We start from the raw sequence: 24178 nt of genomic DNA, 5'->3' as shown, positions 1-24178 counted from the left end.
TTAGCGGATTTTCAAATTCTCAAAAAGTAAACAAATTTTGATATATATATCAAAATTTGTTTACTTTTTGAGAATTTGAAAATCCGCTAATAAAAAGATGGGCAGATGCAGAATCAGCAGCATAACCAAAAGTTTGGTCAAAGGGTATTATCCGTGTCATCACACACGTCTCTATGAAGTGGTTTTCTTCTTGTCTACGTTTATGTATTAAAAAACTTGGTGACCACATAGAGAGTAATATATAAAAGTAATTTTATTTTTTTTTTATATAAAAGTAATTATACTATTAGGATAGATTATTTAAATCTTAAAAATATGAATTAAGAATAGCTCTATCATTAGATAATACTTAATAGTGCAAAACATTTCATTTTCTTTCTGACTTCCTCCTTACTGTTATACTTATCCAACCAAAAGTCTAACTTAAGTTATCTTTGATAATAATCCTTTTTCGATACAAGATATATATTAAGTGGATTGGTTAATCCTCTTTCGTAATACATGATACTTTTAGGTGGATTGGTAATCCACTTCTGTAATACATGATATTATATATAACATTAACTATATATTAAAATTGAAGCGTGTTTTATTCGCTTCAATTTAATTAATTATGTGCTCTCGTGTTACTTTGATTTTCTTATGCTAATTTAATTAGAAGATAGTAGGGGAGTCAAATAAGCAGATTAGGTTAAAATTGAGAATATTAAAATGGATTGAAATAGAAGTTGGCCTGGGTTTTGACGCGACCAAATTTACTTTGGGCTCAAATGTGTTAGGTTCAAATGAGTTAAAAAACAGACTGAGTTTTGACCTGCCCAATTTGACCTAATTAATCTCAATAATTTAACATATTGATATTTAACTTTTATAATCACAATTTGAATTTTAGCTTAAGATTTTTTATTTTTTAAAAAAGTAACAAATTGATAGATGAATCTTAAAAATTGTTAAATAGATAATAATTCATACCTTAAATATAGTAACATATCTTAATTAAAAAATTTAAAACAGGTTGAAATAGGAGATTGAATTGGGCTCAATTAAGAATACTTTTCAAATGGGTTATGCTTAAATGAGTTGAAATTGAACCCAATTCAAATTATTTTAGAGATAAATTATATATAATAGCAAACTAATAACCTAAAATAAATAGAGTAGCTACAGTTTGATTTAATTGTGCTCCATAGCAAACGTTAGTCAAAGTTTGTCAGTCGCCTCTCTCCCAAAAATCTCGCTGCTACTCTCCCATTCTCGCTCGCCGCTCTCCCTCTGCTAGCCTCTCTCGCTTTATACACAGAGGTGTATAAATTGTATTTCTGTTTTGTATAAAGCGAGAGAAAATTGTATATACACATGCAAAAACATATATATTCGTGCTATACACTTAATTATACAATTTACAAACATTTTACTTCAATTCAATTGTAGACAAATGCAAATTTTATACAAATATTGCAGCGAAAAAGGCCAACGAATTATACAATTGCGAATTATACAATTGCAGTGAAATACAATTTTCTCTCGCTACATACAACAGAAGTGTATAAATTGTGTTTTTGTTTTTGTATAAAGCGAGAGAAAAACATATATCTTCTTCCTATACACTTATCATTATACAATATACATACATTTTTACTTCGATTCAATTGTATGCAAAGCAAATTTTATTCAAATATTGCAGCGAAATATACAGTTTCTATGTCTGCTATGGAGTGCAATTATGCAAATTTTGCTATAACAAATAAATATAAATTTTTTATTTGCTATATGTGAAAATTGTCCATAAATAAGATAATTGTATAGAATGACAAACTAATAATATAAAATAAATATAGTAGCTACGGTTTGATTTATTTGTGTTCCATAGCAAACTGTTTGTCAGTCCATCTCTACCTCATATTTCGCTCGCGATTCTCCATCTGTCGCTCGCCTCTCTCCATCTGTCGCTCGCCTCTCTCGCTTTATACAATTCTATTGTATAAATTGTGTTTCTAATTGTATAAAGCGAGAGAAAATTATATACACATGCAAATATATATATTTCTATAGGCACCTCTCTATGGCCATCATTTCTATTTATGTTTTATTTTATTTTTTTGACATTTTATTTTTATTTGTAATTTTTTTTAACAAAAAAAATTGAAAAAATATTTAATGCATTACATCATGCTCCTTTAAAACTATTTTGATATTGAGATGTACAGCAAATTTATAGACCTTCTGATTTTTTCAAGAAAAGAGGAAAGAGAGTTCTCGAGATTTAAATATAATAGTGATAATAAAACTTTTAAAACTATTGATAGTTATGAATATATGGATATAAAATTTCTTGAAAAGGGAAGAGAGAATATCTCATATTGGTGGTTATAAATATACGGATATCAAATTTCTTGAAAAGTGGAAGAGAGAATATCTCATGATCTAAAAATATCGATGATGATAAAATTTCTAAAGATATTGATGGTAATGAATATACGGATATCAAATTTAGTGATTAAGATGTTCAGCGAAATTCTAGACCTTGTGATTTTATCAAGAAAAAAAAAAAGAATACCTCATGAACCTTCTATAGATTTTGGTGAAAAGGAAAAAATTATGTAACAAAAAATTGCCTTCAAAGTAGAAGCCTTTTTGAAAGAATGTTGATTTCTTTTATATTGAGAACAAAAATTCATAGAATGTAAGAAGATCTATTTAGAGAAATAATCAATCTATTTAGTAAATTATTATTAAATTTAGGAGGAGAATAAGTATTCTACAAACTCCTTTATTATTTTTTTTATGTCATAATTTCTTTATATTTATATATATATATATATATATATATAAAATCAAACTTTATTTTATTTTTTTATTATTTAGCTTAACTTAAAATTCACAAACGACATTATTTTTCTTCTTTGGTCTACTAACATTTTTCTTCTTTTATTTTGTTTTATTTTTTTGTATCTTTAATTAAAGTTTTTGTCATATTTATCTTGTATTAACGTTTTTGTATATATTTTTTAATTTCTAATGTATGAAATTTTATTTATTTATTCGTAAAATTCAACTATTATAACTACTTAAGAATCGCAGTATTTTGTTATAGAATAAGATTTTAACATTTTTCTTAAAATTTTTAGATCATTTCTTAGTTCAACATTAATAATTATATTTTTATAAACAAAAATCTCATATTTATTTAATTTTATTAACTTTTCAAACATTTTTATTAAAATAATTGCTCAAAACTGAAATTATTCTTCTAAAAGAAAATTGTGCCTCGAATTTTCTTTTATTTTTAGCCTTTTTTGTAATTTAAAAAACTTAAAATCTTATAAAATATGAATGATGACCATATTTAATTCTTATCACCATCAATGCTATTGATTTCTTTTACTTCCTTCTCTTAAATATCATTATTAATGTTGTTTATATTATTTCCTTATATTACTTATTTACCGTTTCTTGTACTTTTTCATTTATTTTATTATTTTGATTCTAAAAATTACTTATTGTAACTACACAAGTATACAATAGGTACATGTTTTGAACAATTAAAATAGCTCAATTGATATAATTCCTAGTTGAGTCGCGTGAGGAAACTATGCGAACAAATTTAAGGTGTCCTGATGGATGAGTTGAGCCTTTTTAAAAAGGGAAAATTATATGAAATGGCAAACATTCATAACTAATTATATGTTAGGGGTATAGTTTAATTTATTTATATTATATAATTATAGTTTATTTTATTTTGCTATAATTAATGGGGGCCCACAACCTATTATGTAACCAATTGTATAAAAACCTTATTTTCCAATTTTGTATATAATTATACACAATCTAATTTTCTCTCTCCTTTCCTCATTTTAACGTCTTCTCCTACATTTAATACTCCAATATCATATTTGAATTTCGAATTTTTGTCCAAAATTTCAGTAATCCCTCTTGAAGTTGAAGTCTCCTCCCTAAGTTGAAGTCAATTTCATAAGTTATCCTTAATTTTAGTTGTTTACCTTTTTTTCTAACTTATCTAAAAATTGTATATGTGTTCTGTTTTTTTCCCCCATATATTTTGATGAAATAATCGTTTTTTTGTTCTTGATAGATCTAAAATTCGTCAAACAATGAACGAATCGTCTACATCTTTGAGGATTACCAGAGGTAGTCCTTTGCATGTCAATGTTGTTGACATTTTACCATCCTTTTCAATGGGGCTAACTCAAGAATTTGGGGTTAATGTAGGGTCTTTGGGAAAATCAAAACAACTTATACAAGAACAAACCATGGAAGAGTTGAGATCAAAGAAAAAAAACGACCCTATGGCAGTTCAACAAGTTAACCATGGCGTTCCAATGCATTCATCAGTCCCAAGGAAAGAGGCTCCGGTACAACAGAACTTGCCTTGTAATCTTGAGGATCTCTACAAGGATACCACCAAAAAGATGAAAATTTCTAGAGAAATTGCCGATTCGAGTGGCAAGAGAATTGTGCAAGAGATTCTGACAATCGAAATTAAACCTGGGTGGAAGAAAGGTACAAAGATCACCTTCCAAGAAAAAGGGAATGAGCAGCCAGGTGTTATACCAGCTGATCTGGTCTTCATAATAGATGAGAAACCTCATAAGGTTTTCTCGCGTGATGGAAATGACTTGATTGTCACACAAAAGATTCCTTTGGCTGAAGCTTTAACCGGTACTACTGTCCAACTCACTACTCTGGATGGAAGGAACTTAACAATTCCAATCAACAACGTGATTCAACCAAATTATGAACATATCGTCCCAGGTGAAGGCATGCCGCTTCCAAAAGATCCGTCAAAGAAAGGGAATTTGAGGATCAAGTTTGACATCAAGTTCCCTGCTCGTCTCACTGTGGCTCAGAAATCTGGTATCAAAGAGCTGTTGGGTATCATGAGATAGTGTCTTAAAACACAAACTTAGATACAATTTTTTTGTTAATTAGTTGTCAATATACAAAAACCATTCAATTAAGTATTGTATATAGTATATTCCATGTGAGTAATTGTATATAGTATATTGCATGTTTATGTTATTTTTGGTTTTTGTATATATATACAAAATAGTAATTGGACTTAGTTATACAGATGGAAAATTTGAATATATGATTAGAATTTGTATATTCTATTAGTTATATACAAACATTTGAAGTTAGTATATATTAAGTTTACATACATATACAAAAATTGATATGTACATGCCTGTTTTAATAGCTAGTAGTAGGGATTGTATATAGATGGGGAAATATCATATGTGATTATAATTTTGTATATTGTAGTAGTTATATATAAATTATCGAATATAATGTATTGAATATGCATATACAATTAATAAAAACATTGAATAAGTGTTAGTATATACTATATACAATTAAAAACCTAAATAACATATATCTCTTGTTATACAAATTTGTAAAATGCATTTTTGTACATGTATATATTTATTCAATAAGATTGTATATGTATATTTATTGCAATCTAATTGGATGTGCATATACAATAAAAGACATTGAATACGTGCTGGTATATACTATATACAAAAAAGGTAAGTTCATATATATAAACAGAAAATAATCTGTGAATGACTTTTTATTTTTATTTTTTTGTATATATAGGTAGGTATGTATATACAGAAATTAATTTGTACATGACTTATTATAAACAGAATTTTTTTTTTGAATTTGAACTTATGGCTTGAAAATAGGGACGTTTCCCTAAAATTGTGGCATTATCTTGATTTATTGTTATCATATTTAATGCTTCAGTTACAGACAACTTTTTAAAATAGAATTATATAAATAATAAAAAAAAATTTATATACAAAATTAAAGACACCTTTAATAACTTAACTATACTCATTATGTAATTAGGTAAACTATACCCATATAATGTTATTTAATCTAATAAGTTTGCCATATATGAAATTTTCCCCTTTAAAAACTAGTGCATATTCCATTACTACTCATGATGATGTTTGTAATGATTTGTGGTGAAGTAGTAATTGAATTTGGGCCTGTTCACTACATGGGCCAAATTTTATCCTATCCTGGGTCTAGTGGTCCCAAATTAGAACTTACTGAATTTTTTGGATAGTGGAATTTCAAGGAGGAATTTTCATAAATGGTGGGACTACTATTCCATATAGAAAGTGAATAAATAATGATCATTTATTTGAATAAAAAGATGATGATTTGATATCTTATGGTTTTGTGTTGAATTAATATTTGAAATTTGGGCCTTTAGATGGGCCAATATCTCTACCCTATCATGGGCTAGTGGTCCCATATTAGGACTTTATGGAATTCGGATAGTGAAATTGAAATAGTTGGTTAATAATTTAAATTCTGATATTTTTTTACTAAAATTAAGCCTTATGAAAGTCAATATTCAGATATATCTGCATAAGGTAAAAAATATCAATTATTTTAATGTAAGCCTATTAAATAATTTGGATTTAATATTATTTAATATAAAAATGTTATTTTCCGAAGAAGTATCAAAAAATTTTTTATACTAACTCTTAATGTTTATTCTGTACAAATAAGCATATATTTACTGCTACCTCTCTTCCTATTTAGTTATCTACTTTAGAAAAAACACACATATTAAGATAATAATGATTAACATAGTAAAGTTACAATCTTACCCTTATTAAACATGGTTTCAAAAAGGATGTAGTAGAACTTAGAAATTTTCAATAAGTTTTAATGAGGATATAATAGGAAAAAAAAATTGTCCTTTCTATCAAAATGAGAGTATTTAATAGCGTTGTATATTTTAAAAAATAGAATTTATTTTTGTCAAGTTGAAACTTTTTTCTCGTCAAACATAAAATTTTATTATCTAATACACATATAATAAAATTGTGCTCCAAGCATTTTGGCCATTTAATTTATATTAACCCTTTTCATTGACTAATATGTACATATAATTGTTACTATATGTTTTTAAACTAGGGAAAAGAGTCAAATATGTCCCTAAACTATTCGAAAAGGTCTAGATATACCCTCCGTTTAAAGTTTGGTTCACTCATGCCTTCGTCGTCCACCTTTTGGTCCAACTATGCCCTTATGGGCGTTAGTTGTCATGTTGGACATATTCAACTCATTTTTCATTTATTTAAATGCCACATGGAATTGCTATGCCATTTTGACTTTATCACATAACATTTATATAAAATGGAAAGATATTCGGATTCATAAACATCTAATCCGACTCATAAATCAACTCCTTTTAAATTCACTATCCAACCCATTTTAAATAATTTTGTTTAATTTTTATTATTTCGATAAATCTCGAAAATGAATAATTGATTAATAAAAAAAATAGAAAAATATGAAAACAAATATAAAATTAATGTCAAAAATTCATAAATAATTATAACCTTTTCCCTTTAAACTATTGATCCAAATTTGGAAGCTCTAATTTGAAGTATTCAAAATTTTTGAAAATCCAACCATCAAAACAATCTTTATAATATTATTTATCTGCTTTATTTTTATTATCTATTATTCTCTATTTGAAAGATAATAATAATACAAAAAAACTAAATAGATAAATTACAATTATAACTCCTTAAAAATGGTGCTCAAAATAGGGCTAAAGTATGATTTATATAAATATATATATATGAAAGTTGGCTAATCCCACGTGCAAATCATTTTTTTGTTGTTTTTTTTAGCAAATGATATGCCCATTATTTTTTAAAAATTCTTATCCAGACGGTTTCTTTGTCCCATACTTTCACACTCATTTATGGTACTTTTGGTTATATACAACTCATTATTCTTTTAAAAAAAAAAATCTACATAACTTTTGTAATATTATGTAGTGATATTGTTGATATTTATATTAAGGATTAATTTAAATTTGATGTGATGTAGTCATTTATTTGTAATACAATTTGTTGGATTCTGTTGTATAAAATTTTATTTTTTAATATAAAAATATAAATAGTATAATTCAAAACTTAAAAAATGTTATTTAACATTAAGAGTATAGTTTTTTAACAATTTTTATTTGTTTTTTTATGAATTATTTAGCCAAAAAAAGTCATAAATGTTTTACTATTATTGGGGCCTCAGATTTGTTTGGGCCTAAAACAAAGACTTCATTAGCTTCTCTTTGAGCCCCTATGCGGAAATGAATAAGTATATTTTTCTTTATCTAATCCCAACAGTTTAGTGAATCAGCGATTGTTATTCCTTGAGTGGGTTATGGTTTATTGATAAGAGTGTTTCTTTTTATATATATATATATATATATATATATATGATTTGGATTTAATCAAAACTCTAACTATGAACTTTAAACATCGAATAAAAAATCCAAATGAAATACAAGATAAAATTATCTTATTATGTCTCTAGTCTGTAATCAATAATGATCTCACAAGCCTAATAACCCTTTATTTTTACGTTATTAAAAGATAGCAAAAATTCTAATTCGCAATTATAGTTTCGCCCTATTTTGCTATTTGCTTGACCTGTATAATTCACTTGATTTATATAGTTTTAGAAATTGTATAATGCGGTTTTGATTGTATAAATTAAATTCAGAAATTTGTATATGCTTATCCTAGCCACTATTTGTAAATGATAATTTATGAAAAAATCATAATAAATTATTTTGTTTTTATATCGGCAAGCGAAATATACAAACATAGTTCTGAAAAATTTCTAAATGTATAAATAAAAGTTTGTATATACTTATCCTTTTTGTTTATTCACAAGCGAAATATACAAACTTGCAAAAATATACAACCGCAACCTCCATAACAAATGAAATAATAGCTATAAAACGCAATTATCGAGACTAACGTATATAGAGCCTTGTTATATCTATTATATCTGCTATTTCTCAAATTTTTTCTAATACGAAGGACTCATATTTTTACTACATTATCATTTATTGATTGTCATAAAAGTTTATATGTAATTAATTTTATAAATAGAAATTGCATTATGCAAATAGTTCCTCTCACTATCATATGTTCCTTTCTATTTATTTTTTAAGTTTTCCATAATTAATGTAACTTAAATAAACTCTTTTTTCAATCATTTCACTCTATTCAAAATTTTTATAGGATAAACTTCATGTGCTGCAAAGTTGGTTTTCCCAATTTAAAGTAATATGTATAGTTGTTTTTTTGGATTATTATATGTGATCAATTCTTAGTTGTTTGAGATCCCATACAATATGAAATGATATAAATACCCAATAAAGGCTTTTATCTTTTACATTATTCAATAAAGTTTCTCAAATAGAAACAAACAAATATTAGTTTTGATGAAGTCCACAACTACTTCTTCTCTTCTATTGGTCACTCTTTTTCTTTCAACCATCATCTCTCAAATTTTCAATGGAGGAGCCACCAAAACACAAAGTGATACTCTTGGCCAATTTTACAAGTTGAAGAAAAATTCCAACATTGACAAAAGTCATTTTGATGCATCAATATTTGATGATCTACATACTGCATCTAGTAAAAAAAATGTTATTTCTAATCAAGAGGATTTGAAGACCAATGACAGGATTCATAAACTTCCTGGCCAACCTCTAGTAAAATTTGAGCAATATGGTGGATACATTACGATCGATGAATTTGCTGGTCGCGCTTTTTATTATTACTTTGTTGAAGCTCAACATTCTAAGAAGTCATTGCCTCTTCTTCTATGGCTTAATGGAGGTACTTACTTTACTCAACTATTTTGTTACATTTTAATATGTATAGGCTCTACAAAAACAGTTTGAATTGCACGAGGATTTTCCTTGAGATTACTGGGTCCGCAGTGAGTTTCGAGTGCTCGAGCACCCATTGACTTTGATTTTTTTTTTTTTATATATATATATATAATATAATAAATCTATAATAAAAAATTAAATGAGCACCCATAGTATGAAAGCAATCACGGGCACGCTTGTTCACACATGGAAATTAGAGGCCTGCAAAGCGCACTAGTAGGGTTCAAATCCCACCTGCCCCATTATTTTTTTCTTTTCTTCTTCCAACGAATTTTACGCCTTTTTTTTAATTCTATCTAATAAGGACTTCTTTTTTTTTAACCTTTTTTCTTCTTTTCTTTGTGCAGCGAATTTTGCACCTTTTTTTCTTTTCTTTTTTATTTTTCTTCCATTTTCTAGTTATGGGCTTTTTTTTCTTTTTGTTTTCTTACACCTTTTCCTTTTTCTAATTAAAGGCTTTTTTTATTGAAGAGTTTCAGTTAGTATAGTTTTTACTATATTATTTTTCTGTGAATTTTCATACTAATTCCCAAGAAAATCCTCATATAATTCATACTTTTCTTATAGATTGATGATTAATCGATATATCATTTTCTCATGAGGATAGGTCCAGGTTGTTCTTCTCTGGCATATGGAGCTTTTCAAGAACTTGGACCATTTAGAGTAAATAGTGATGGAAAAACACTTCACATAAATAATTTCGCATGGAACCATGGTAAAAAATTCATTTTGTTTAACCTAATTAAATAAATTTACTACTTTAAATTAGTACTAATTTTTTTATTTTAATATTGTTAGCTGCCAATGTGTTGTTCGTGGAGTCTCCAGCTGGAGTTGGATTTTCATACTCTAATACATCAAGCGATGTTAAGATTGGAGGAGACAGGAAAACAGCTAATGACAATTATCTATTTATAATAAATTGGCTCGAAAGGTTTCCTGAATATAAAGATAGAGATTTTTACATAGCTGGAGAGAGTTACGCGGGACATTACGTACCTCAATTGGCACATACAATTTTGTATCACAACAAGAAGGCTAACAAGAATATCATTAATCTTAAAGGAATCTTGGTAAGTGATGATCTCTTCTTCTCTCATATTTCTATATAGTTGTCTTTTGTCTATATGTTTTTTTTGGACCTTTGTGTGGTATATTGTTGGAGACTTAGCTTAGAAGACCATTAGATAATAAATTGTTTAATACATCTGTTTTTTTGTAACACTAACCACGAAGTAATAATTAACATAGCTAAGTTTCATTAATAATTAACATAGCGAAGTTTTATTTTAGAGCACATGGTTAATTAATCATCCTTCAATTACTTCTTATGCCAACAGGCTCTACAATTATTTTATCCATTGATATGAATTTTTTTAATTTTTTAATTTTTAAAAATGTGTGCATATATTATTATAATAATTATTGTGTGAATTCCAAAAATTTATCAGAATTTGGTACATGAATTCTCAATATCATAAGCTATGTTTGGACTTTTGGGATCCATATATAATATGTATAGTAGATTGATATACAAAATTCACTGTTTTTTTTTCTCGACTTAGGATTAAGCTATTTTTTTGCTTTGTCCGAAAAATAATTTTGTAATAAAAATAACTTAACCTAAGATAAGATTACGCATAGCTAAACAAATATTTTACAATTATTTTAAGTCATAAATTTCCCTAAAAAAGTCAATTTTTTTGTTAAATTCTTTGTAAAATAGTGTTACATCAATAAGTTTTGGTCAATCATATCACATAACGTAAACTAATTTTGGTTAATTAAAGTGGGAAAAGGGACAACGGTCCATATATAAATATAAGACTATTGGAAAAATCAAAAAAATTAAAATGAAATTATAGCTGGACTTCACTTAATAAAACTTATAAAGTTGGGTTAATTGTTCAAGAAGCTCGTGAAGATGGTGACAATGACAACTCTTTTATGTTGCCTACTAGTCTGTTAAAAAAAACAATATTTTCCACCTAAAAATATATTTTTATCAGAAATTTTATATCCAAGAATTTGAATAATACTAACAAAATTACATACAGCTGTAAAATGCTTAGTTGCACATGATGTTTGTGTACTAAGGAAACAAATAACATCTATATATGTTTTTTTTTTAATGATCATAATTTCTAAGTTAGCTTTAGGATATTTTAACTAATTTTACGAAATATTTGTCATATTTATATTAGCTAACTTTATTCATTACAATTAGGACAAATGAAAATAATCACAGTCTTTTTCATCTCCAGCTAAGAATTAAACCTGAAATATCATATGATTATGTCATCAATTACTCCGTTGAATATTAAGCCACACTCTTAAATTCATGAATAATAAGTATTATCATTCAAGCTTTAAAAAAAATTAAGATCTCTTTACTGCTTACAAAATAAATAGAGTAAAATGACTTTTATAAAAATAAATTTCTATAAAATTAGAAAACATTTACTATAAGTGACCTAAAAGAAATAATTAATTCTCAACTAGTAGACAACGTCTTCACATTTAATCATCTATTAAAGAAAAAACAGTTGTCAAAGACAGATAGATATATCAAATATAGAGTATTAGTTTTATAGAGTGTGATAGTGAAGTATGAATGACACCAATATTATCTTTTTCAAATTGTTCAGATACTAATAGTATGTAGCACGCACTTATCACTTTATTATATTATCTTATGGGTCCTATTTTCAGAAGCTACTTGTAGAAAATAAAATAACGATTGTGATTAAATTTCTGTATGAAATATAATTATAAATCTAGTAAGACTAGAGAATATATTATTTCAAAGCATTTTCTTAACGCCTTAATCATTATATTAAATATTTAATTTGTGCTAAAAATGTTAATACTTTATATATATATATATATATATATATATATATGTCGGTGTTAATCAAATCAAAATTTAATCTTTATATATAATATAATTTTTATACGAAGACAGAATAAGGATACGTCCAAAAATACGTTATATACTCTTCATTTTAATTAATGAGACATATTTTTCTTATTAGTTTGTTCTAATTAAAGAGAATATAATGTCACATTAATATTTAAATTCTATTTTTGATCACGAATGCCAATTTCCAAAAGTTTTTTTTAATCAAATGAATTGAAGAATACATCCTCCCGACAAAAATATGAGTCAAGAATGGGTGAGCCGTCATATAATATAATAATAATAATAATATACTTTTCGTCAAAAAGATAAGCATATTATAATAGTCTAAGTTTTCAAGAGTACGATATACTCCCTCAACTTTTAATATTCTCTTTAAAATATCATTTACCTAGATAGATTTTCTCAATCGACAGTATTCAACTCGAGTTCCTTCTAGCTATGAGAATTTGTCAGTATAGATTTAATATATGTTATTTTTATAATTATAATTTGTGTGATATTATTGAAATGTGGAGAATAATTTAAATTTTTATATGTTTTAAATATTTGAATCTGTTAATTATTATAATTTATAGTATTTTTACGTAATTTTAAAATAATATATATTACTCCTTATATTCCAATTTACATGGTCAGATATAATTTTAAGAGTCAATCAATTTTTCTTTTATATGTTCTTCAAATATTTCAAGTTGTTAATCATGTTATGATTTATTATGCTTCTATGTTACTTCTTCTGTCTCAATTTATGTGGTACCGATAGAATTTCAAACGTCAATCAAACATTTTTCATGCAGATTGGTAATGCAGTGATTAATGACGAGACGGATACAAGAGGAATGTATGAATATTTTGCAAGTCATGCTTTAATTTCTGATGAAGTTGAAGCTGAAATTCAAAAGCAATGTAAGTTCACAATCCCAGAAAGTGAAGAAACAGATGAGTGCAAAATGGCTGGAAGTATAGCAGATTATGATGCTCATAGCCACATTGATATCTATGCCATATATGCTCCACTTTGCCATAATACAAATCTCACTTCCAAGCCCAAGAGACCTTCCGTAAGTCTCCAGACTTCACTTATAAAATTATACTGAATATGTCATTATTCATGATAATATATATAACATATGTTATAGAAAACTTACTTATAAAATTATACTGAATATGTTATTGTTCGTGATAATATATATAACATATGTCATACAATGCAGTTAGTGATCGATCCATGTAGTGACTATTACACAACTGCCTATATGAATAGGCCTGATGTACAAAAGGCTCTCCATGCTAATGTTACCAATATTAAATATTCTACTTGGCAACCTTGCAGGTATATTTCTAATAATTTTAATCAGCCATTTTATAGTACTTTTGATATAATTCCTATAGTAATTAATTAATTTAAACTTATGTTAAAAAAATAATTTCAGCGATGTCCTAACAAATTGGACAGACAGTGCATCAACGATTATTCCTCTCCTCAAAGAGTTTATGGCAAATGATATTCGAGTGTGGATATTCAGGTGACCACCTAATTATCCTTCACTTACAATTTTATTTTTGTTCGATTTTATGTATTTATTTAGATAAAAGGGTCTGCTTTTGCTATCAATCAATGTTTGTTGTTTAGATAACAATTATTATAGTTCTTGCTTTTGATATTCATCGTCATCTGTTGTTTATTGTGTTTCGATTATCACACTATTTTATTGTTCTTGTTCCTTTCTTGTAGAATTTGCATTGCTTTTCTTGTCAGTTACTATGTTTTCTTTAACTGTTGCACTTGAGTCGAGAGTCTTTTGAAAACAACCTCAGTACCTCCACAATGTAGTGTTAAGGTTTGTGTACACTCTATCCTCCTTAAAGCTCGCTTGCGGATTTCGCTGAGTATGTTATTATTGTTGGTATGGTAATTAGATGGTTGTTGTAACTTCCATTGTTTTTGTATATAATTAGGGATTTTTTAAAATACAAATTTGCTTAAATAAAACCAATCTTTTTCTGTAAAATAAAGGCTTATTAATTGAAACAAAGCTTTTGAACTTTGTTATATTATTTCTAAAAATGCAGTGGTGACACTGATGGAAGGGTCCCTGTTACCTCAACCAAGAAATCTATCAAAAAAATGAATCTTCCTATCAAAACTCCATGGCATCCTTGGTTCCTAAATGGAGAGGTAATAATGTTACTACTAGACTCTAAATTAATTTCCATTTTTTCACTTATTAGTACAATAATAATAATAATAATAATTCAATTTTATTTTAATATTTTTTGATATTTTTAAATTTATAGTTGGGTGGATATTCACAAGTATATAAAGGAGATATGACATTTGCTACAGTAAGAGGAGCAGGACATCAAGTTCCAGGTTATGAGCCAGCTAGAGCACTTTCACTTATCATGCATTTTCTTGATGGAACTGATCTACCTGAGTCTAAATGACATACATAATTATTATAAATAGGGCTCGTAATTTTCTAGTCAATTATTAATTCCTCTTAAGATTCTTATTTATGTTATGCAATTAATTGTGTATTAGGTATAAACCAAATGTGACATTCTTTCTTCTTTTTCTATTTGAAAAGTATTATTATTATTATTAAATTAAATAAATGGTGAAGATTTTATGTGGTTTGGTTTTAATTTTGGCTCTTTTATATTTATGTGTGTTTATGTATATTCATGCATCTATTACTATAAGTGTAAGAATAATATACGTGAGTATACACAAATATACATGAAAATGGCTGAACTTGTGAGATTGAATACTTGGTGAACGTGTGCTAGTTTTTGGGACAAATCTGGATTTTTAAAAGTAGAAAATTAAGCGTTAATTTAGGAGTGGAATATTCACATTTTTCTATTTTTAAATATGTTTTTATAGTATTTGGCTATCCGAGTTTTGGATAATAGTTGTTAAGCCTAATCTTTTGTCATAATCATGAAAATAATTATTAATACCGATACACATGTGTCAATGTCTCAATTTTTTTTATTCATTTTATATTTAACAAATATAGGCCCAAAAAGAAAATCATATGTGATAATATTCTTAATATTTTATGCCATTTAGAAGAGAGAACAATTCTCCTTTTAATGATTTTGTACTACGAAAGAATTCCACTAAAGACACCATTTAAGCCTTGTTGCACAAAGAAGGAAAGAGGATTTAGAAGCAAAAATCTAACAGTAACATAAAATGCTTATTGATTTGAGATTACTGTGGACAATGCATGTAAGATGACATTAGACAACTGTAACACTCACTCTCATATTGAGAAGGTTAAAATTATATTTTTGTTGCGGTAAAAAATTATCGTAATCTATTCTTCCTTCATGCTTGTAATGAGTATAGCTTTCACTGACGAATGTGATGGAGTGGTAAATACTTCTTTATCCTTAACTAGAGGTCTCTAGTTCGAATATCCATGATTATAAAGTTACCTTATGTTATAGAGTGTTTTACTCCTCAATGTGGGACTTCTCTTTGTTCTCTTTGAGCAATCTCTGGCCTTTAACGGGGAATTGAACTTTGTAGTCCGATCAAACAAGTAAAATATGGATCAATTGTTAAGCAACAAGAATATATGCATCACATTTTCAACGAGAGATATATCCATTCTAAATTACAAAATGAAGAAATAGTTACCTATTTTCTTAAATAAAGTAAAAATTTAAGAAATTCCATACTGTAATTCAATAATTACACTTTGTCCCGACAAATTTAATATTTACTAAAAATTCCTTAAAATTTTTGTGTCGTGATACTTTAGACTCTAGTGATACATGGTAAATGATACATGGTAAATTTAAACTGTTAAGAAAAAAATGGGGAAAAAACAGTACATTTAAACTTGTTAACTAAAATAGCTTAATTTACGGTAACAGATCATTAAGCAGCATTAAATTAGCACGTAATTGAATATTAATTTCAAATTTTGAAAATCAAAGATTATATCATCTATTTTGAATACAATTTTCAAAACCGCATGATACATAGAAAACATTATGATACACAGCAAATTCATGTATCAATGCATCGTCTAAAACACCATACACACTGATTCAAAATGTATCAGCAAGCACACTTGATGGATTCAAAATGTATCAATGCATCATCTAAAACACTATACACACTTGATGGTTTTAAAATGTATCAGCAAGCACACTGATTCAAAATGTATCAGCAAACACTTCATGTATCAATCCATCGTCTAAAACACTATACACACTGATTCAAAATGTATCAGCAAGCACACTTGATGGCGCAGTTATTGAAATTAATCACTGATACATGATAAAAATTTACGATAAAAATTTGGAATAATTTCAGATTGAGTTAGTAGGTTTCTTTTTTTAACATTAAAGACAAAAAGGAACAGAACTATAAACAAATATATATAATTTAAAACTCTTACATAGAGAAGAATTAAGAAGAAAAATTGGGATCGTCTGTGATAATTGGGTCAGCATCGACTCGATTTTCAGCAAAATCATCAACTTGGATTTGATCAAGCACAAGTACTAATCCCATGGCAAAGGCACAATCAAACTCAGGCTTTATTGAGAGAGAAAACGTCTTTTCCAAGCACCACAAGAGCACAAACATCCAATTTTCAGAAATTTCAAATTTTTTGAATTTTGAAATTCAAAATTTCATATTAAATGTTGTGAAACATTTTTAATTAAAATTAATAATTCAAAATTCAAAAAGTGGAAGATTGAGTGTTTTAGTGGAGAAAAAATAGACATGATATGGGGAAGTGTGTGTTATAGGAGAGAGAAGACTATGTATCTTTAAACTTCTACTAAAATTAAAAAAAAAGGAATTATGTAATATTTAAAAAAAGAAGGGAAAATTAGAGAATATTAAACTTATAGTTGTGTATTTAAGTTATTTTTTCTATTTATTATACACAAATTATACAAAAATATGGGCATGAAGGATTGCAATCGGGCGGACAAAAGTATTTATAATGTGTATATATCTTCTATATTGGATCAAAAATATATCTACACGGTGTATCACACATACATATGCACTATTCTCTCATAATTTGTACACAGTATGCACTGAAGTGAGTGTATATATAGTGAAAAATGCATACACACACTGTATATACAATGACATATAGATAAAATAAATGATTGATATATACTAGATAACGGTGCCCGTATAAATATAATGGAAGGTATTTAAATATCATTATGATAGTTCGAGTTTATCTTCTTTTTTTTTCCAATAAAAATAACCTAGTCATATATCAAGTAAGGAAATAAGAGTATTAAGAAGGAAGATTTGCAGTGTGGGGGGCATTGTTTGTCCATTTCTTCTTCTTCTTATATATATACATATATACACACACAGATATATATATATATATATATATCTTCGAACCCATCATGTTGGCATATGTAAAAAATTACCATTAATTATTGTTGCCTCAAATAAAGAATTCAATTTCATAATTTTTTACTTAAGTAAAAAGTGTAGTAATGTCTTTTTCTATTTTGTTATGTCGGAAAAGAATTTCGATGAAAACAAACGAGTAGTGCGTGAGAATGGAAAACAACTTCTAAAAAGTTCTTTAAAAATTTTATAAAATTTAAAGAGTAGTATGTGCTAATTAATGATATACCTTTAAAATTTTATAAAATTTAAAGAGTAGTATGTGCTAATTAATGATATACCGAAAAGTATAATTAATGATGACACTAAACAATTCAGTAGATAAATGGTGGTGTGGTACCTTCCTTAGATAACAAATCTATTTATGTTTTTTTTTTAAAAAAAAAAAAAAATTTCCCCTCTTTTTCACTTACTTTATTAAGACTCCACCAACCCCACCCAAATATGGTTACTAATTACTATTTGTATCATAATTGAAGCGAAATTAACTTACTATAGCAATAGCCTCAAATATTGACTAACATTTACTTCTATTTATTGTCACTAATAAATACTACTAGATTATCCTAATTCGAGGAACTTTCACATATAGTTAGTTAAAAAATAGCTTATTTACTCTTTATAATTATAGTATGATGATTTCAATTTGCAGCTACATGTCATAGGGAGAAGAGAGGCGAGCGAGAGAGGACAAAGAGTGGGAAAGAGGCAAATTATATATGCATATCGGTTAGATAATTGAATATTATACATATGTATCTGTATATATGACAAACGAGATTGAGAGAGGGAGGAGAGAGGCAAGCGAGATTAGGATAGGGAGGAGATAGGCGAGCGAGAGAGGGCAAAGAGTGGGAGAGAGGCGAATTGTCAAAATGAAGGTTGCATTAATGATAAAGATCTCTGGGGAAACCACTAAAAAAAGATTGAACATGTGGGAAGATCCGAACGAATTCTGCTTTCATTTCCCCCGTATTAAGTACTGAGTTACTTACGTTACGGTCTTCAGCAGGCAGGCTGCACTCTAGGCGGCTAGGAAGGCTCGCTAGACCAGCAGCCAGACCAAGAATGAATGTGTAATGATGGTGATTCCACACCAGACTCAATAAATAATTGAATGTAGAAAGGGGATCCTAAACTAAAAAGGAGTCCATGACCACCTTTTAGAGCGTATAAGGGGAGGTCGAATTCCAAACCCTTTCTCTCAAGTGTACCCATTACCAAAAAATATACGTCACTTTGGGACAGATGCACATAGCCGCCGCGCGTGGCTAAAAGTAAACAAAAAAAAAAGAGCCCAAACTCTTTTTTTTTAAGTTCCACTGAGAAAGTCTTTTCTTATAAAAGACAAAACTCCACGAGGGAAGATGCAGATAAAAGGCCAATAGCCTGATGTCAGTTTCGACGGCATAACTATGTATATTGGTTAGATAATTGTATATTATGTATATGCATTTGTATATATGGCAAGCGAGATTGGGAGAGGAAGAGAGAGACAAAATTGGGAGAGTTAGGGAGGAAGAGAGAGGCAAGATTGAGAGAGTTAGGGAGGAGAGAGACGAGCAAGATTGGCAGAGGAAGGAGAGAAGCGAGCGAGAGAGGGAAGAGAGTGGGAGAGAGGTGAATTGTATATGTATATCGATTAGATAATTGTATATTATACATATGTACTTTTATATTCTAGCAAATTATACATATACAAACGTGACTAATTATACAAACTTGAATTAATCCATGTAATTAATGTATAATGTTAGTCGCGAGTGGTAATTATAACAATTTGGTGAGTAATTAAATAGTATAAGTTTTGCTTAACTGCGTAATTTTTCCCTAATTTTAATAACTAATATTTGTCTATTCCATATTAATTGAATGTTTTCATTGTTCAATATTTGTAATTTTCTTTAACGAAGTTTGATATTTTCTAGAAGATGAATTATACTACTTATAAAGTTATATTTGATTTTACAAAGTATAAAAACAAAAATACAATTTAAAATATGTCCTCCAATATTTTTCTCAATAAGTATGTATTACATTGCATATTCAGTTAATTTAAAATATGTCCTTCAATATTATTCTTAATAAATATGCATTACCTTACGTATTCAGTTAATTTGAAACCGTGGAAGTATTATCTATGAGCAATATTTTAATAGAAAGGGCACGTTACATAGTATTTTCCATTCAGTTAAAAAGGATTGATCATTAACGTTTTATTTTGTCTCTATTATTATTCTTAGACATTTTTTTTATAATTTTAATTTATATTCCTTTCGATTTATTAGGACCAAGATGGATAGCTATGGCCTATGGGTATATGATTTATATTTTATATTTTTCTTATGAGTAAAAATTTATAAAAAAAAAAGAAATATTTTACTTCACTAGTTCATAATAAACTTGGTAATTAGATCCCATCATCATCACCAATATTATTGGGAGTTTATTTCCCATTAAAAATATAGTTCTAGTGTAATAAATGCTAGATTGCAGATCTTCAATAATTGAACGTGTATATGGATGGTACACATTTTTTTTTATTAATCGAATCTCATATCCACATGTTTCATCACCATTTCACAGTATAAGAAATCATAAATAAAGAGATAATTTTTATTGATTTACCTTTAAAAAATTTATAAGCAAATGTGATCATTTTAAAAAAGAATTATCTGCCAGAGTAATATATATATATAAAAAGTTAATTAATATTTTTTTAATTTAATAAGGTAAACAATTAATAGGAGATAATTATTTTTAGTATAATAATCAATTAATATAGAACGACACGAATACCAAACGGTACTTATCAACAGAATCATCAATTCATTTTTCTATTTTCATTCCAAAATTCAATAGAAATGGAAAAAATCATTTTCTTCCTCCTTCTAACCCTCTTTCTTTCACAAATTGTGATGGCTTCAAGTCATGAATTAAAGAAGCATAGTCATGGTGTTGGTAAACTTTACTTAAACAAATTATTGAAAAAATATTCAACCATTGATAATAATAGTAGTAGCCATTTTAGTTCATCCATTGATTGTTTGGAATCAGATAAATTTGTTCTTTCTCAAAAAGGTTTGAAAAATAAAGATCAAATCAAGAAATTGCCAGGTCAACCATTTGTCAAATTCAAACAATATGGTGGATATGTAACAGTCAACAAATCTGCTGGTCGTGCCTTGTTTTATTATTTTGTTGAAGCTCATGAAAATTCCAAGTCATTGCCCCTTCTCTTATGGCTTAATGGAGGTACACAAATTTACTTTGATTTGTTGATCATAGTTTTTTATTGAACATTATATCGAGACGAAAAATCTAGGACAGGTTCTGTGAATTCAACTGATTTAAATGTATACACAAGATTAATAACGTTGAATTTTAGATTAGACTCTAACGATAGACTTTGTAGTTTTACAATAAGTGCCTTAAATTGTGTTTGATAGGTCCTGGTTGTTCTTCACTTGCCTATGGAGCCATGGAGGAAATTGGACCATTTAGAATTCATAAAGATGGAAAGACATTGTATAGGAATAATTATTCATGGAATCAAGGTAATTATTAATTAATTAATTATTCTCTTTTATACTTTGTTTTGTTTTATTGGAATTGAGAAAATTGAACACTAACTTAATTTGAATCATGATTTCTAATTATAGTGGCAAATTTATTGTTCTTGGAGTCTCCTGCTGGCGTTGGATTTTCATATTCAAATATTAGTTCTGAAGTCAAATCAAATGGAGATAGAAATACGGCTATCGACAATATTATATTTTTATTGAATTGGATTCAAAGGTTTCCGAAATACAAGAATAGAGATTTTTATATTGCTGGTGAGAGCTATGCGGGGCATTTCGTACCTCAATTGGCAGAAATAATTCTTCAGCATAACAAACTTGCCAAGAAGAATCTTATTAATCTAAAGGGGATCATGGTAATGTAATTATTTTCTCGCACTTCATTTTATAATTGGATTTTAATGCTATTTCTTTTATAACTATCACGTTTGTTTCAAACTTGTAGCACCTCGACTATTTCAACGACCCTACTAATTAAAATTTACCATAATTTACATCCTTTTTTAAATAGTTAAATTCCTCCTTATTATAATTTATTATGATTTTCATCAATTTCATTAATCACTAACCACACTATGGTTTTAAATTGGGCTGTTTTTTCAATTAACTAGTTGTGCCATTTTACTCCACATAAATGTTTGTGTGGATTGGTATTGTTATTATTTTAAAGGGATAATGTCCAAGTAGCCCTCAACCTATGCCCCAAATCTCAGAGACACACTTATACTATACTAAGCTCCTATTATCCCTAAACTTATTTTATCAATAGTTTTTTACCCTTTTTAACCTACGTGACACTATCTTGTGGATCTAACTTTGCCATTTCCCTCAAGATCATTCAGCTCAACTAAAAATGTTCAATAATATTTGATAGTTTTTGTTCTATGGTTTTTGCAGATTGGGAACGCAGTGATAAATTTTGAAACGGACGAAAAAGGAATGTATGAGTATCATGCAAGTCATGGCTTGATACCAGATGAAATTTTCGAGCAAATTGACAGATACTGTAATTTTTCAGATAAGGCCCTTCCTCAATCGCATCAATGTGATAGCGCCATAGATATAGCTATAGCAAATACCGATCCCATCGATCTTTACAACATATATGCTCCGTTATGCCCTAAATCCGATGACCTCAGTACAAGTTATTATACGTCGAAAAAAAATTCAGTAAGTTCTGGATTTTCAAAACTCGTGTGTCAATTTAGATTGAATTTTTGAAACTTAGAACTCATAATGTATGTATTTGGATTAATTATGGAATGCAGCAAGAGATCGATCCATGTAGTGATGATTATTTAGTTGCTTACATGAATCATCGTGATGTTCAAAAGGCTCTTCATGCCAATGTTACCAAAATTAAGTATAATTGGCTACCATGCAGGTATTTTCGATGTATATATATTTTTTTTATTTAGTCGTATGCAAGTGTATAATTCATGTATAATTATTGTATAACGACCAATGTGTACGCTAATTAAATTGCAGTGAAGTAATTGAAAGTTGGAAGGATAGTCCATTATCAATAATTCCTGTTCTAAAAAATGTTATGGCTAACGGAATAAGAGTATGGATATTCAGGTGAACAATTTAGAACTCATCAAACCACAATTTTCTTGTGTTATTGTTATTTATTGTACGTTTATTATGGTTTTGATTTGTTTTTTCGATTTGAACAAATGCAGCGGGGACACTGATGGAATAGTACCAGTAACTTCTACTAATAATTTTAATTGACGATATTATAATAATTTTAATATTCAAATTATATAGTTCATACTAAGATATTGTCTTTAGAAATAAAGATATATAATCGTTTCATTTATTGTCGGATACTATAAATATGTGGTTACTATGTCTTATTAATTCATTCATATTACTAATTTATTAAAACATTTTTTGAATTATACTCACTTAGAGTGAATATCAAAATTAAATAGTAGAATTATGTTCCACTATAATATCATGCATATTATACTGATCCTTATTTTACTTTCAGTGATTGCCAATTTGTTGTTTTGATGTAAGTATTATTACCGGATTAGAATATTTTGATTCACACAACATTATTAAAACTGATTATTAATATTTGATTCATAAATAAAATAATAATTATTTTTATAGAAACATTTCATAAAGTATATTTTAAAAAAACTATTCATAGAAAAAAAAACAAATATCAAAAGGAAAAAACTGTCAAATCTTTAAAAAATTTCATTTTCCATCCAGACAATAATTCTTTTCTAGATGTACAAAATATTGTTTAAGAATATATTTTTAAAATTGAGATTATGATAAAGCAGAACATTGTGAGAAAACACAATTGATAGTCATCTATATCTACTTCATTTTTTTTTGTTAGTAAATAGAATATATATTTGATATTTTTATTGATTTTCTTCGTTGATTAATAATGTGTTGCGGTTACCATACTCCTAAAATAATTTGACATCTATTGTATTATTTTGATTAATTAATATTTATTTGTCTTTTAGAAATTCATCCTAAAC

The 24178-nt window shown here is 27.5% G+C and overlaps 2 protein-coding genes and 1 pseudogene across 2 annotated transcripts; all 3 read left to right on the top strand.

Moving 5' to 3' along the window:
• Window positions 1-2966: 2966 nt before the first annotated feature.
• LOC138337074 (uncharacterized) lies at window positions 2967-5759 on the top strand (annotated as a pseudogene).
• Window positions 5760-9041: 3282 nt separating this feature from the next.
• Window positions 9042-15320, top strand: LOC101260269 (serine carboxypeptidase-like 40). Its single transcript, XM_004229625.5, has 8 exons — window positions 9042-9692; window positions 10356-10463; window positions 10547-10821; window positions 13469-13732; window positions 13886-14004; window positions 14105-14197; window positions 14745-14850; window positions 14970-15320. Exons 1-8 carry the CDS (start codon window positions 9293-9295, stop codon window positions 15117-15119), a joined length of 1515 nt encoding a protein of 504 aa, XP_004229673.1. The 5' UTR covers window positions 9042-9292; the 3' UTR covers window positions 15120-15320.
• Window positions 15321-20952: 5632 nt separating this feature from the next.
• On the top strand, window positions 20953-23503 carry LOC101267853 (serine carboxypeptidase-like 40). Its single transcript, XM_069293044.1, has 6 exons — window positions 20953-21342; window positions 21537-21644; window positions 21750-22024; window positions 22566-22838; window positions 22937-23052; window positions 23157-23503. Exons 1-6 carry the CDS (start codon window positions 21006-21008, stop codon window positions 23251-23253), a joined length of 1206 nt encoding a protein of 401 aa, XP_069149145.1. The 5' UTR covers window positions 20953-21005; the 3' UTR covers window positions 23254-23503.
• The last annotated feature ends 675 nt before the right edge of the window (window positions 23504-24178 follow it).

The sequence above is a fragment of the Solanum lycopersicum genome, chromosome 1 (assembly GCF_036512215.1).
Source record: "Solanum lycopersicum chromosome 1, SLM_r2.1".
Taxonomy (NCBI): domain Eukaryota; kingdom Viridiplantae; phylum Streptophyta; class Magnoliopsida; order Solanales; family Solanaceae; genus Solanum; species Solanum lycopersicum.
This window is presented reverse-complemented; position numbering and strand designations above follow the sequence as displayed.

Excerpts from the sequence above, each read along its gene's own strand:
- LOC101260269 (XM_004229625.5), top strand. The coding sequence starts at position 9,293 with ATGAAGTCCACAACTACTTCTTCTCTTCTATTGGTCACTCTTTTTCTT. Across the intron at positions 14,005-14,104 it reads TCTACTTGGCAACCTTGCAG|CGATGTCCTAACAAATTGGA; the intron begins GTATATTTCTAA and ends AAATAATTTCAG. Across the intron at positions 14,198-14,744 it reads ATTCGAGTGTGGATATTCAG|TGGTGACACTGATGGAAGGG; the intron begins GTGACCACCTAA and ends CTAAAAATGCAG.
- LOC101267853 (XM_069293044.1), top strand. The coding sequence starts at position 21,006 with ATGGCTTCAAGTCATGAATTAAAGAAGCATAGTCATGGTGTTGGTAAA. Across the intron at positions 21,645-21,749 it reads TAATTATTCATGGAATCAAG|TGGCAAATTTATTGTTCTTG; the intron begins GTAATTATTAAT and ends TTCTAATTATAG. Across the intron at positions 23,053-23,156 it reads TATAATTGGCTACCATGCAG|TGAAGTAATTGAAAGTTGGA; the intron begins GTATTTTCGATG and ends ATTAAATTGCAG.